The sequence below is a fragment of the Schistocerca cancellata genome, chromosome 1 (assembly GCF_023864275.1).
Source record: "Schistocerca cancellata isolate TAMUIC-IGC-003103 chromosome 1, iqSchCanc2.1, whole genome shotgun sequence".
NCBI lineage: Eukaryota > Metazoa > Arthropoda > Insecta > Orthoptera > Acrididae > Schistocerca > Schistocerca cancellata.
Window position 1 is genome coordinate 475,521,737 of NC_064626.1, and position 14,366 is coordinate 475,536,102.

The window sequence follows — 14,366 nt, forward strand, 5'->3', positions numbered from 1 at the left end:
ATGGCAATCTTTTAAATGGTTACAATTAACTGATCAACAAAATTTACATTTTTTTACTCATAACTGTGAAATAGTTGTCTGAAATGCTAGGTTGACTTTTGTACTGTTGGTACTCTGATGTGCAACTGTGAACTATGTTCTCTCTACAATAACAAACTGGATGTGTTCGTTGGTGATTTGAGTGGGGTAGCTGTGGAATTGTTGATTGTGAAGGGATGCAAGTAAGAGTCGTCGATGAAGATTTATGAACTGACAGTGTCTAAAAAGCTACGAGCGTAATAAATGGCATGACAGAGTATGTGGTGGGTACTCTGAAATTTTAGTGGAGTCTTCAGTTAAACATTATGATGAACGTGGTCAGAAACTGTGCCACAGCGTCATTCAATGCATTTTTTCGCCCGAGGAGCCTATATACGTCATCGGTATTGAGATTAAAAGAAAGTAAGTATATATTAGTAACGGAGGAATCGCACAGTTGAACCTGCGAAGGAAAACTTAAATCATTAGTATGAGCGATATGATCATTGTGAAGTAAAACTTCCAGTGACATACATAATATACCCATCAAGCATTGAAGGTCTGCTGTAGTGAAATGTGCAGAGTTTTGACTAGGGACGTTAAATTCTAATATTATTTCTTTCAAATCTTTAACAGCAAGGAGCAGTCCCAAAAATGAAGTATGCGTTCGTTAGATCAGTTTATAAAATTGGTTATGCTGCATGTCTATCATATTATCGACTCAGTTCGCTGTTAACGTTTTCTAATCTTCTCGAGTAAGTTAAATGTATAACTGGATACTTGGAAACCTAAACATAATTAACATCTGACAGTTTGGTTTTTTAAAAAAGAGATTCTGCACACTAAGCAGTTATTTCATTGCCTAGTGATGTGATGGAATATCCATACAATAAAAAATTGCCAATTGGTGTCCTGTGTGAGCTCTCAAAGATGTTTTGGCGCGTAAATCATGATATACACGGAGAGAAGACCAGCTATTATGGAATGGCAGGTCTGGTAGGAAACTTATTTATTCATCAGCGATCAACTCACATTAGGATTTGTCTAGGTAATAAAATGTCAATCAATGGGCTAGGATATATCATACAGTATACACAACATGCTTAAAATGTTATGAAAAGTGCTACATAGGTAGGACAGGTGGTCGGCCATGGCCATGATTAAGTAAACATTCGTGCAGTTTCTTTAATGATCCATGAAAACCAAAATAAGGATGGGCGGACAGAGCATGTCCAGCCTCCAGAGCATGAAGTTAGTGTCCTAACAGCTGCATGGCTGCATTCAGTAATTCTCTTATGAATAAGGTTTCTTCATTTACACAAAAATTGGTTCATGTAACTTGGAACATAAAACATACTTTTTTTTTTCTTCACCGCTCACACACTGAGGAGAGCCACTGATAGCTCCTAGGCCGTGTACAATTATTTGCTATGTAAAACTGTTCCACACTTTGAAAACAAAGATAGTTGTAGATTCCTTGAATGGCATATCCCAAGATCTTGTGATCTCTGAATGAGGCATAATAAAAATGGAATGCCTCGTGAATGAGTACTTAGGCCCCCTCATGAATCTGTACTTAGGCCCCTGCTGTTTCTAATCTATGTGATCTACTTCTTTCTATCAGCAGAAAAGTAATTTTATAATGTCTGCTTTATGACACAAGCATTGTGATAGATAACACATCATTTACTAAAGTGTAGTTTGATTTCTCGGGTGTATTTGACTGTTAAGTTTTAATAGTAGAGCCCCTTTCAATTCATGTAGGAGAGATCAGTTTCTTTCATTTCTGTGCAAATCACTAGGACCCAGAAGAAATATCTATTGAGCTTAATGGTCAGATAATAATGCAGGTGGACTCTTCTAGGTTTAATAGCGTTCATGTGTATAGCAAGCCGAAGTAGACATTAAAACAGTTGTCATCAGCAACATTGTTCTAAGAGTTATCTTCCATTTTGGTGTCTGAAGTGTCTGTCAGCATTTTTGGGCTATTTTCATTCAATAATGTGTTGCAGCATATTATTCTGGGGCAACATGCCAGCATAAAAAATAATCTTTACAGCACAGAAAAGAGCATGCCATAATTTTTTCAATCAATTTTGTCCAATGAGTACAATATCTCGTTGCATATAATCTCTGATGTGTTTTGTCACAAATAACTCCGCTCAGTATAAAAAAAAATGCCAACACTATGGACATACAACAATAAGTGAAGATCCAGAATGAGATTTTTCACTCTGCAGCGGAGTGTGCACTGATATGAAACTTCCTGGCAGATTAAAACTTTGTGCCCGACAGAGACTCGAACTCGGGACCTTTGCCTTTCGCGGATAAGTGCTCTACCATCTGAGCTACCGAAGCACGGCTCACGCCCAGTACTCACATCTTTACTTCTGCCAGTACCTCATCTCCTACCTTCCAAACTTTACAGAAGCTCTCCTGCAAACCTTGCAGAGCTAGCACTCCTGAAAGAAAGGATATTGCGGAGACATGGTTTAGCCACAGCCTGGGTGAGTCTCGGTCGGGCACACAGTTTTAAACTGCCAGAAAGTTTCATATCAGCACACACTCCGCTGCAGAGTGAAAATCTCATTCTGGAAACATCCCCCAGGCTGTGGCTAAGCCATGTCTTCGCAATATCCTTTCTTTCAGGAGTGCTAGTTCTGCAAGGTTCGCAGGAGAGCTTCTGTAAAGTTTGGAAGGTAGGAGACGAGGTACTGGCAGAAGTAAAGCTGTGAGTACTGGGTGCGAGTCATGCTTCGGTAGCTCAGATGGTAGAGCACTTGCCCGCGAAAGGCAAAGGTCCCGAGTTCAAGTCTCGGTCGGGCACACAGTTTTAATCTGCCAGGAAGTTTCAATAAGTGAAGATGGTCTCCACTCTGAGGTGAAGCATTTGGTACATACTTGTGCAAAAGAGTATAAAGTAGAGTGTTACTAAAATTTTCAGTTCACTGTCAAATAATGTAGGCTTAGGCCTATTTGAAAGTAATTAAAAGAAGCCCTACCTGCTTGACACTACATTTTAGACTATGGAAGCTTCTTTGCAATAAAAAATTTTATGTCATGCTCTCATATTCTACACAGAATTGGAAATTCTGTTAATTTTCTGTGACAATGTGTGTTTTACTCAAAGTTGGCAAAGAAGAACTACTGTGTAACACTTCACTATATGTAAACTTCATAGTTATTGCTGTTTTACTCATTAGTATTCATATTCTGTGAATTAATATTTATATTCCATCTACGTGGAAATTTCATTTGATTATCAGGTGCTTGGGGGAATGGTCTTAAACTGTAGGTTTTATATTATCTTTGGATAATACGGTCTGTGTTGATTGTAATAAGTCCTGCTCTCTTGGTAATTTTCCCATTTTAAAACAGAGAGATACGTTTCTCACTTTAAAGGAAAAGATGAAATATGTGGGCGTCTCTTTTAATGAGAAGCTAAGATGGCTGCCACACCTTAAACAACAGGAACTGAAAGGTCTCAATGCCTTAAACATCCGTAATTGTCAGCCATAGATCTGGGGAATCTGACATGGCACATCTGTTCTAACTTTACAGGGCCATTGATTGACCCCAGCTTGAATAAGGATGCCAGGTTTATGGATCAGCAAGGCCTTTTTATCTCAAAATGCAGAATGCAGTTCACCACAAGGGTGTTAGACTGTCAATGCTTATGCTTACTGCTGGAGTCCAGTTGCTAGCTGGCGTGCAGAGGCCGATGAGCATACTCAATTTGACACCCTCTCCTTGGATGCCAAGCATGCAGGGCGTCATCTGTCTCGAACTCACTAGCATCCATCTTTGTCGCACAGTTGCCACTGGAACATATGTTCCATCACTGCCCATGGGTAATGAGACCATTTGGCATCTGTGCGAGGGAGAACTGAGTTATTGCAGATGGGGTGCATTAAGCTCCAAAGCTGGGGCGGAATAGAGCAACCATCTGGCTACTAAAGACTTTTGCCCCACACTATATTTTTAAAATTAAATGTAACAATATTGTGCATTGTCATCTGGATGTTATTACTGTTTACACAGATGGATCTAAGCAGGGAGATTTTATCGACTGCTCTGTCATGTTCCCCAACATTTTCCTCAGGATGGGACTCCCAGAGCAGTTTTCAGTTTATTGTGTGGAACTGATGAGGCAGCATCATGACAAGATATTTCTCATCTGCTTAGATACTCAAAAAGCACCCTTCTCGCTATTGATTAGGTGTACCCAGCGGATCAAGTGGTACAGGGAGTGCAGGCTTGCAAAGACAGGACAAAGAAATAATTTTCTGCTAGGTTCCAGGGCACATAGGGATCTGGGAACCCAAACTTGCGGCTACTTAGAAGGCTTGCTCCCTTCCACCTCATGCTCACTGTTCAGTCTGTCTCCAGGCTGACACCTCATTTGTGACCAAGAAGACCATGTCTTGGTGGGAGAATCAGTGGCTGGAAGTGAGGAATAATAAAATACATTCTGCAATATCTTCATTGCAGTTGTGACTTGCCTCCTTCTAAAGGTGACAAACTGAAGAAGTGTATATCGCACAATGATAAGACTCCATGGACATCATAGCAACAGATTTGCAAGTTTCTGTCCATCACCAGTAGTGGTCGTGCATGATCTGGTGGATCCAATTGTACTTGCCTGCTGAGCCACCCCTGCCGCTGCAAGATGGGATGGCCAGAGGCAGTGACTTGGATCCACTCGCTCTCGGAGCCATTTCACAACATGCTGCTAAGCATATGCTGTGGCTCTGTCTTCTTCATTTGTGCTCAAATACAGATAGATTCTTCCTTGTGAACATTATAAGCCAACCCTGATTTTTTGCCGCACTATTTGTATTGAGCTGTCATACATTTGGAGAAATAGAAGTAAATCAAATCTTCTGTTTGTTGTATTAACTTGTTCACTAATCATTTCTGCTCCTGTCCAGCTCTCCTATGTTGACAGTTGCCACACTGCTCTGTAGCCCACCTCTCCTTACTAATGTGTACGCAGTCCTATACAAGAAGTAGTAGCCCTTATATGGATTCAAGTGGGGCATTGATTATTGATACACGGCTTTCTTTTACGTTGCAATGAGTCCCAAGTGTATCACAGATTAGGGACACAGCTGTCAGTATGACGCATTTTAATTGAGTGTGTTTTATATGAGAGCCTGGCGATTAATGTGGGTCTCACACAGGACCTGCCTTCTTTTTTTAACTAATAATGAGGCAAGTGTGGTTCATGTTTCAAGCTTTTGTGTGATGTCCAGAATTCAACACCCATATATTGAGTGTGAGATTTTGTGTGTCACAGAGTGGCTTGGAAACTCATTGTTTATAAATGGTCATCCAGCCATAGTCATCTGTCCCCTTTTTTACTGTGTCTGTGTTGATATTTTATCCTTGATTTTTATCTAGTTATTCTGCTGTGTTTCATCAGAAATGTATTGAGGGCTGTCATAAGGCTCAGCTTATTGGGGTTGCCTTTTACAGTAGTTGTTGTGGTATGCTGATTTGGTATCATTTTTTAATGGATTTTCACGACACTTGTCCGTACATCACTCATTGAGGGCATTGATGATCTTGCTGTTTAGAGCCCTCGCCCACAAATAATCATATTTATTTTTATATTCCATGTATTTCATTCTATATGTTGATTATAATAGAAGGAAACATTCCACGAAGGAAAAATATACCTAAAAACAAAGATGATGTGACTTACCAAATGAAAGTGCTGGCAGGTCGACACACACACAAACGAACACAAACATACACACAAAATTCAAGCTTTCGCAACAAACTGTTGCAACAGAATATTTATGTTGCTGACGAATCATCATCCGCCGTATGACCAATAGTACTCTTCTCTGCTCGATGCGACTTCAATAAGGCCACTGCTGGATCCCAAGCTGTACTGAGCTGAAAGCCCGTGTGTCTGTTTACAAGATTCGTCGAGCTACGTATTCCCACTGCTTCCTTAATAACACTGTCACATTACGAACTCGTTGACGTGAGAATTTTGGTGTGTTGATAATTCATAGAATCGTCTGTACTGAGACATTGCTCGGCCACTGCAGACTTCTCTGGTTGCTTCAGACAAGTGTAGCGTCGGTGTTCAGTACATCTCTCTTCTACAATGCGACAAGTTTGTCTGATGTACAACATGCCGCAGCTACAAGGAATCTAGTAAACACTGGGTCTTCGTAGGCCAAGGCTGTCCTTAGATGAGCCCAAGAGAGCTCTGAGTTTTGCCGGCGGACGAAAGACACATTTAACTTAATGCCTCTTCAATAATCTTCCTATTTTTGAAGAGACACCGCCAATGTGTGGCAAGATGACCATTGTGTCCTCTTTACAGTAAGTAGCAGTCTCTTTTCCTACATTGTTGATATGATATTCCTACCTGGAGTTTCCATTGTTAAATTTTATTTCACTGGTAAGTGCAGCCCCTAGTGTCTTAGGGCTTTTGATTTGTTACTAAAAAGATGTAATATGCTGAAAACCAAATAAGACTGTCAAATCGTTATTTACTATTTAATCAGTCAATTTATTACATTATTAGAATTAAGACTTCACCATTTATTATGATAAAAGTCAGGTTAAGCCAGTGAAAGAAATGTTATTGTGAGGCAAGGAGCTTTTAAAACTTATATCTGGGCTTGACTTTGCAGAAGATTTCCAAATTTATTCATACCATAATGACGTGCGGATGACAAAATTTCTTTTTCTACAAAATATTAGTTGTAACTCATTTGGGAAAAACACACATATAGTCAAGAAGGGTTTACATCCAACTGACATTTCTCATGTTGAAAAGTTGAAACTGTTGTTTAAAAAAGTTTTCAAGCCTGGTCAAAAACTATCCCAGATGCAAACAAGAATTTGTTCATAAGCAACTACAGCCCCTGTATGAGCAACAATCAGTGTCCACTAATTATATGAATGCAGTTGACGCTACACAGTGAATACCTCACTAGTGTCAAAGGAGATTTTCCTTTAAAGCTTCAAAAAATTAGGCTGCACAAGGTGAAAAGTTCAGAAAAGCCACAAATCTTGACACTGCCTAGAGATGATGCAGTCATTACCCAAAGTTTTCTCAAAGCAGATCTTTCACCTGCCGAGGGACATGTTGTCACCCCATCTTGCATGAAAATAATGGGGTGGACACAGTTGTATACTTGCAAAGCTGGAATCACTTGTTGCATGAGGAGGTCCTTATAGTGTGCAGATGTCACATTACACCTAACAGTCCTACAAGGTGTCATCTCAAAGAAAAATTGTCAGAGAATGAAGGAGATTGTGAAACCATCCTGCACAACATGTGGCATAGTAGATCCCCATACGTAACAGTTCTGTGAATTCACGACACCATGCAGAGTAAAATGTGACTTGTCCATCCAAATAATGTTCTCTGGCCACATGTCATCCATTTCCATGTGTGCCAAAAAATAAAGAGCAAAGTCAAGACATTGTAACCTCTCTTGGGGCTTTATTTGGTGCACATTCTGAGGCTTGTAGGGATACCAGTGGAAAATGTGCTGCAAATATTTTTGAACTGTTGATCAGGGGAGAGAGTTCCTGTAACACAGCTTGAGCACTGGCTGCATAGTCAGCTATAGCTCCAGCAATTTCAGTAATTGCCATGGGAATGGATCATTTCCTCCTCCCTGCTACATGGCCTAGTTCATCTATTTCTTCACATTGCTTGTTCATTTTCTTTAGCCCATTAATTGATATGGGGCCCCTTCACAGCTGTTTCTGTAGGCAATATTCCTGCAATGCAGTGCTGCTATTGCTGCAGTTCTGATAAAACAACTTTTCCAGCAGTGCATGGTCTTTCCTCTAAATAGCCATCGCATTTCATATGGAAAAGGTCAACCTTCTTAACCCTTTACACCAACAATCACTTCACAATAGAAATAGACATCCATCGCCAAGCTATAAACAGCATACTGATGTTAAAACAGGGAATATTTCACAACTGCTTACAACTCCATAATTGAACCTGGTGGTAGAAAGTGGAACTATTATTTTTTTCAGCGTACTCTGCGAGAATGGCGATTAATGAACATAATTATGATGTTCCAATGTACTGTGATTTACACAGCCTGCACCGCAACATTCGGAACACTGTCAGTTTAATTATAACCACCTGGCACTTTGTACTATGAAAGAAGAGTTCATGTCCTGTTGTAAGTAAAATGGCAGGGAATTGGGCTTCTCAAAATTTTGTGAAATCTGGCTGAAGTAGTATATTACAGTTGGTGCTTTTAGTAACCAATCAGTTGGTGGATACATAATACACCAAAATGGCAAACCGATGTTGCACCTATCACCTACAAGCAGCTAATCAAGAAAACTGGGTGCTGTTTGGAATCAAGACTGCATGCTGTAATGCTGTAGATAGTGTCCTGGAAAACCTGCACTTGAAGCTTATTTGGTAGGTGTTTTCAGAGAATATGATCAAGAAGAAATTATAGAACTCAAATAGTGGGTTCATACTGAGAGTGCTACACTAGACGTGTTGTGCAACTGTAGGAGAGTTCATAGAGGACCTCGTTTTCATTTCGAGGCACCAAAGTTCATATCTGAGGCAACAGAAGAAAATTTTACAGACTGTTAAGTGTGATTCTTGAGTTTCTCCCGGCGTATTTGATAATCAAAATATCCACGGGTATGCTGCCGGTCTATAGTGTCCAACGGGCACAATATTTCGGCGATCAAACATGTCGCCATCATCAGGTGAACTGACGGACTGAGCTCCTGTGAACGTACCGGCACGGAGATCCGTACGCTATGGCTGCTCAGAGGGAACTGGGTTCGGTCGCGGCGGCGGCCGATTTAAATACCCTCCGCCCGCGGCGCGCTCCCTCCGCGCCCAGCGCCACGGTCGCGCGGTGGAACAGATTGCGACGGCGTCTGAGATGACGTCGGTGTGATGGCTCTGTCCGCCGTGGTCGTCACAACTATACGTCTGCTCGATTTACTCTTGATTAACCCGATCGCTGGTTCCCAAGCCTTGCTAAGATTATAGCCACAGTCCCGGTTTATGAGGTCGTCATTGGTGCGAAGACTGTTAAGTGATCATTTTGATGGAGTTTGCTGGGGACTGTTCATTTTTAGTGGCGGCTCGTGTGTATGGGTACTGGGTGTTCACAAATTTGAGAGTGTGAAATTAATAGCATCTGCTGTTATACTTGTCAACAAGTTTATACAACTACAGCCATTGCCAATAATAATACCAGTAATAATAATAAATCCCGTGGAGACCCGGGAAAAGAATAGGCTTCTGGTGTGTTCTGCCAGTCGTAAAAGGCGACAAAAAGAACAAACCACTAATAGGGCTAACCCCCCCCCCCCCCCCTTTTAGTGTGATTAGTTGGTTCAGGACAGAACTAATGAAGCCTCAGACAAGCGCTGTCATGGTTGGGCGCGACGCTTGAACCCTATGCCCGTCCACAATGGTAACGACACTGCTAGCCACACGGAAAATGATTTAAATCCAAATAGAGGTGTTTTGCAGGATATGCTTCCTCCAACCACTCTAGAAGGAAAACAAAGACAGAGGATGAGATGGTCAGAGGAAGTTAACCGACACCTCATGTTCTGTTATTACGAAGCAACTGGATACAGATCACAAGTATACACAACATTTATTACCAGATACCCAGGATTAAAATTTTTAACAGAACAACGACTAGCTGATCAGATTCGTGTAATAATAAAAAATAACAGGATACCCCAGTCAGAACTAGAAAACATCAAACAACAAGTACAACAAATACTGGAACAAAATAATGTGCAATCAGAAGAAGAAAATACAGTAATGGACTCAAACATCCCGGAGCAAACAAACAAAGAACAACACACATCAATTAAACAAACAGGGGAAAAAGAAATCTTAAGACAGCCACCAGAACAAGCACAAATAGAACACGAAGTGACACACATGTTAGACATAGAAGAGAAATTTCAGCTGACATACATAGAATACAAAGACACAAATATATACATTAGACCATTCTTGCATAGACCACCAAATAACCCACAAGTCGAAACAACTATCAACAGTCATACACAACAAAATAAATGAAAACACAACTATGGAAGAGTTACAACTACTGGTTTATATAGGAGCACTCACTACACTAAATATACACACTAGGCAGAGATCAGAACCAACCAACACACAGAAGAAACCCACAAAACCAGCATGGCAACACAGGCTACAGATCAGAATAGAAAAACTGAGAAAAGACATCGGACAGCTAACACAATTTATAAGAAATGAAATATCAGACAAAAAACGAAAAAGGTTAGGTAAAATCTCACAAAAAGAAGCAATAGAGCAATTAGATGAATAACCAAACATTCAACACAAACCAAAAGAAATTTTACCAGACAAAAGATAACACACACATTAAAATAGACAATCCACCAAACATAACAGACATGGAACACTTCTGGAGCAACATATGATCAAACCCGGTACAACATAACAGGCATGCACGGTGGATACAAGCAGAAAGAGACTAATACAAGATGATACCACAAATGCCTGAAGTGATAATTTTGCAACATGAAGTCACCCGAGCAATTAATTCTACGCACAATTGGAAAGCCCCCTCAACACATTCACATCTAACTAAATTATTTAACAGTTACATTGCAGACCCATACACATTCCCTGATACACTTAAACATGGAATAACTTATCTGAAACCTAAAGATCAAGCAGACACAGCAAACCCAGCAAAATATCGCCCCATAACATGCCTACCAACAATCTACAAAATATTAACTTCAGTCACTATACAGAAATTAATGACACATACAACACAGAACAAAATTATAAATGAAGAACAAAAAGGCTGTTGCAAAGGAGCACGAGGATGTAAAGAGCAACTGATAATAGATACAGAGGTGACATATCAAGCTAAAACTAAACAAAGGTCGCTGCACTGCGCATACATTGACTACCAAAAAGCTTTTGATAGTGTACCCCACTCATGGTTACTACAGATACTGGAAATATACAAAGTAGATCCTAAATTAATACAGTTCCTAAATATAGTAATGAAAAATTGGAAAACCACACTTAATATCCAAACAAATTCAAATAATATCACATCACAGCCAATACAGATTAAGCGTGGAATATACCAAGGAGACTCATTAAGTCCTTTCTGGTTCTGCCTTGCTCTGAACCCACTATCCAACATGCTAAATAATACAAATTATGGATACAATATTACTGGAACATACCCACACATTTGCTATACATGGATGATCTAAAACTACTGGCAGCAACAAATCAACAACTCAACCAATTACTTAAGATAACAGAAGTATTCAGCAATGATATAAATATGGCTTTTGGAACAGACAAATGTAAGAAAATAGCATAGTCAAGGGAAAACACACTAAACAAGAAGATTACATATTGAATAACCACAGTGACGCCATAGAAGCGATGGAAAAAACAAATGCCTATAAAGATCTAGGATACAGACATAAAATAGGAATAGATAATACAAATATTAAAGAAGAACTAAAAGAAAAATATAGACAAAGACTAACAAAATTACTGGAAACAGAATTGACAGCAAGAAACAAGACAAAAGCTATAAATACTTATGATATACCAATATTGACCTACTCATTTGGAGTAGTGAAATGGAGTAACACAGACCTAGAAGCACTCAATACACTTACACGATCACAATGCTACAAATATAGAATACATCACATACATTCAGCAACAGAAATATTCACATTAAGCAGAAAGGAAGGAGGAAGGGGTTTATTGACATAAAAAACCTACATTATGGACAGGTAGAAAATTTAAGAAAATTCTTTCTAGAACGAGCAGAAACTAGCAAAATACACAAAGCAATCACTCATATAAATACATCGGCTACACCATTGCAATTGAATAACCACTTCTACAACCCTTTAGATCACATAACATCAACAGATATGAAGAAAGTAAATTGGAAAAAGAAGACACTACATGGCAAGCACCCGTATCATCTAACACAGCCACACACCGATCAAGACGAATCTTAACACATGGCTAAGAAAAGGCAATATATACAGTGAGACGGAAGGATTCATGATTGCAATACAAGATCAAACAATAAACACCAGATATTACAGCAAGCATATTATTAAATATCCCAATACCACAACAGATAAATGCAGACTTTGCAAACAACAAATAGAAACAGTAGATCACATCACAAGTGGATGTACAATACTAGCAAATACAGAATACCCCAGAAGACATGACAATGTAGCAAAAATAACACATCAACAACGTGCCATACAACAAACTAATACAAAAAACATGTTCCCACATGCAAGTATGCACCACAAAATGTACTGGAGAATGATGAATACAAATTATACTGGAACAGAACCATTGTAACAGATAAAACAACACCACATAACAAACCTGACATCATACTCACCAATAAAAAGAAGAAATTAACACAACTAATTGAAATATCCATACCCAATACAACAAATATACAAAAGAAAACATGAGAAAAATTTGAAAAATACATCCAACTGGCTGAGGAAGTCAAGGACATGTGGCATCAGGATAAAGTTGACATTGTACCAATTATACTATCAATTACAGGAGTCATATCACACAATATCAACCAGTACATCAACACAGTACAGCTACATCCAAACATATATATATACAACTACAGAAATCTATAATTATTGATACATGTTCAAATACTCTAAAGTTCCTAAATGCAATTTAACATATACCGTACAGTTAAAAGGAAGTCACGCTTGATCAAGGTCTGCATCACTTTCCATTTTTAACGAGACATAATAATAATATCATAACTTATCTGACAAAAGAAATGATTGTTTTTGTACATAATTATGTACAATTTAGGTCAATAATGAAATAATGTGTAAGCTTTTGCAACTCTGTTTCGTTTTATTGTGTAAGTGGGAGTTTTCGTGCTTTTCCATTTTTTCGGATAAATGTACAAGATACCTATGAAACTTCCTGGCAGTTAAAGCTGTGTGCTTTAAACATGAACTCGGCACCGTTGCCTTTAGCGGCAAAGTGCTCTACCAACTGAGTTACTCAAGCACGACTCGCAGCCCCTCCTCAGAGCTTTACTTTTCTGTTAGCATTTGAAACAGATTCAAAGTAGATCATGTTTATACTTCAGACAAAAGCCGATTCTTGCACAGTATAAACAAACTACTCCAAACACAAAGTGCCGTTCGTGGAAATGTTTAAGCTCAAGTAGTAATGTCTACCAGTATGGTTATTTGACTAGAATACAAATGAGGTGCTGAACTCCAAAAGGGCCTAAAGCACACCACTGTTGATCCCACACTTAAGTGAATTTCAGAGAAACTAGTGGTACAGCTTTTTGCAAAGTTTCATATATAAAATGCAGACCTATAGCACAGTTAAACCTGCCTCACCATAAGATCAACAGATTTTAGAAGCATGAATAAATGCTACAATCTCACAGTTGACTGTGTTTTAGGCCCTTATTATTCTCACAAGGGAAACTCCCCATTGAACCCCCCACCACCCCAACCACCCCTCCTTGGCGCCCCCCCCCCCCCCCCATTTTTGTGGCAGGAGGACCCAGTGGACAGCCCGTCAAACCTAACTCAGTTCAAGCATAAAAACACAAAGAAAGTGTACTGAAGTGTTAAAAAAAGAACTATGAACTATCCAAGCTATAAAGTACAACATTGAGCACAGACAAAGAGCTATGGCGTGGCAACAGCGGTTCAGCCTGTGTTCTAAGCTCCATTGTGCCCTTTTTTTTTCCTCACAGAATTTTGAGCTGTCTGTCGTGAGGGAGTTTTGAACACTGCTCAACTGCTTGGCAGTCCAACACTGTGACCACTTAACCACAATGCCTTGGCTATGTGAATACCCTCAATGTTGTACTCGTTAAGCTTTGACCATTGCTGTTTGTTTTTTCTTCACAGTTCAGTACATCTTCTTCCTATTTTCATGCTTGATCTGGGTTCAGTTTTTGATCGGCTATCCACTGGACCGTCTTGCCACTAAATCTGGGGGGGAAGGGGGGGGGGGGGGGGTGCGCGATTGGGAGTTCTGCTTGTCAGCGCCTCAAATGTGTTACTGTATGATAAACATCATTACTTAACATATTATAACTCAATCAGAAACCCACAAAATAGGTTTACTGTCATTACAGCTTTAACATATACTGACGTCCAGTCTAATTTTATGACAGTGTGTAGTGATTGAATTAGCATATCTGCGGAATGGGCTGTCATCTAGCAAGATTTATGCAGAGTAAATGGGGGAAAAAGTGTACCACAATATGCTACCACCTGGC

The 14,366-nt window shown here is 39.5% G+C and overlaps 1 protein-coding gene across 1 annotated transcript in view; it reads left to right on the forward strand.

Annotated features, from left to right (window-relative positions):
• The first annotated feature begins 124 nt into the window (after window positions 1-124).
• Window positions 125-14,366, forward strand: part of LOC126177222 (28S ribosomal protein S18a, mitochondrial) — a 70,728-nt gene continuing 56,486 nt past the window's right edge. The window contains exon 1 of the mRNA XM_049924439.1: window positions 125-441. Within this exon, the coding sequence (XP_049780396.1) occupies window positions 345-441 (97 nt within the window). The 5' untranslated portion in view covers window positions 125-344. The remainder of the gene's footprint in view (window positions 442-14,366) is intronic.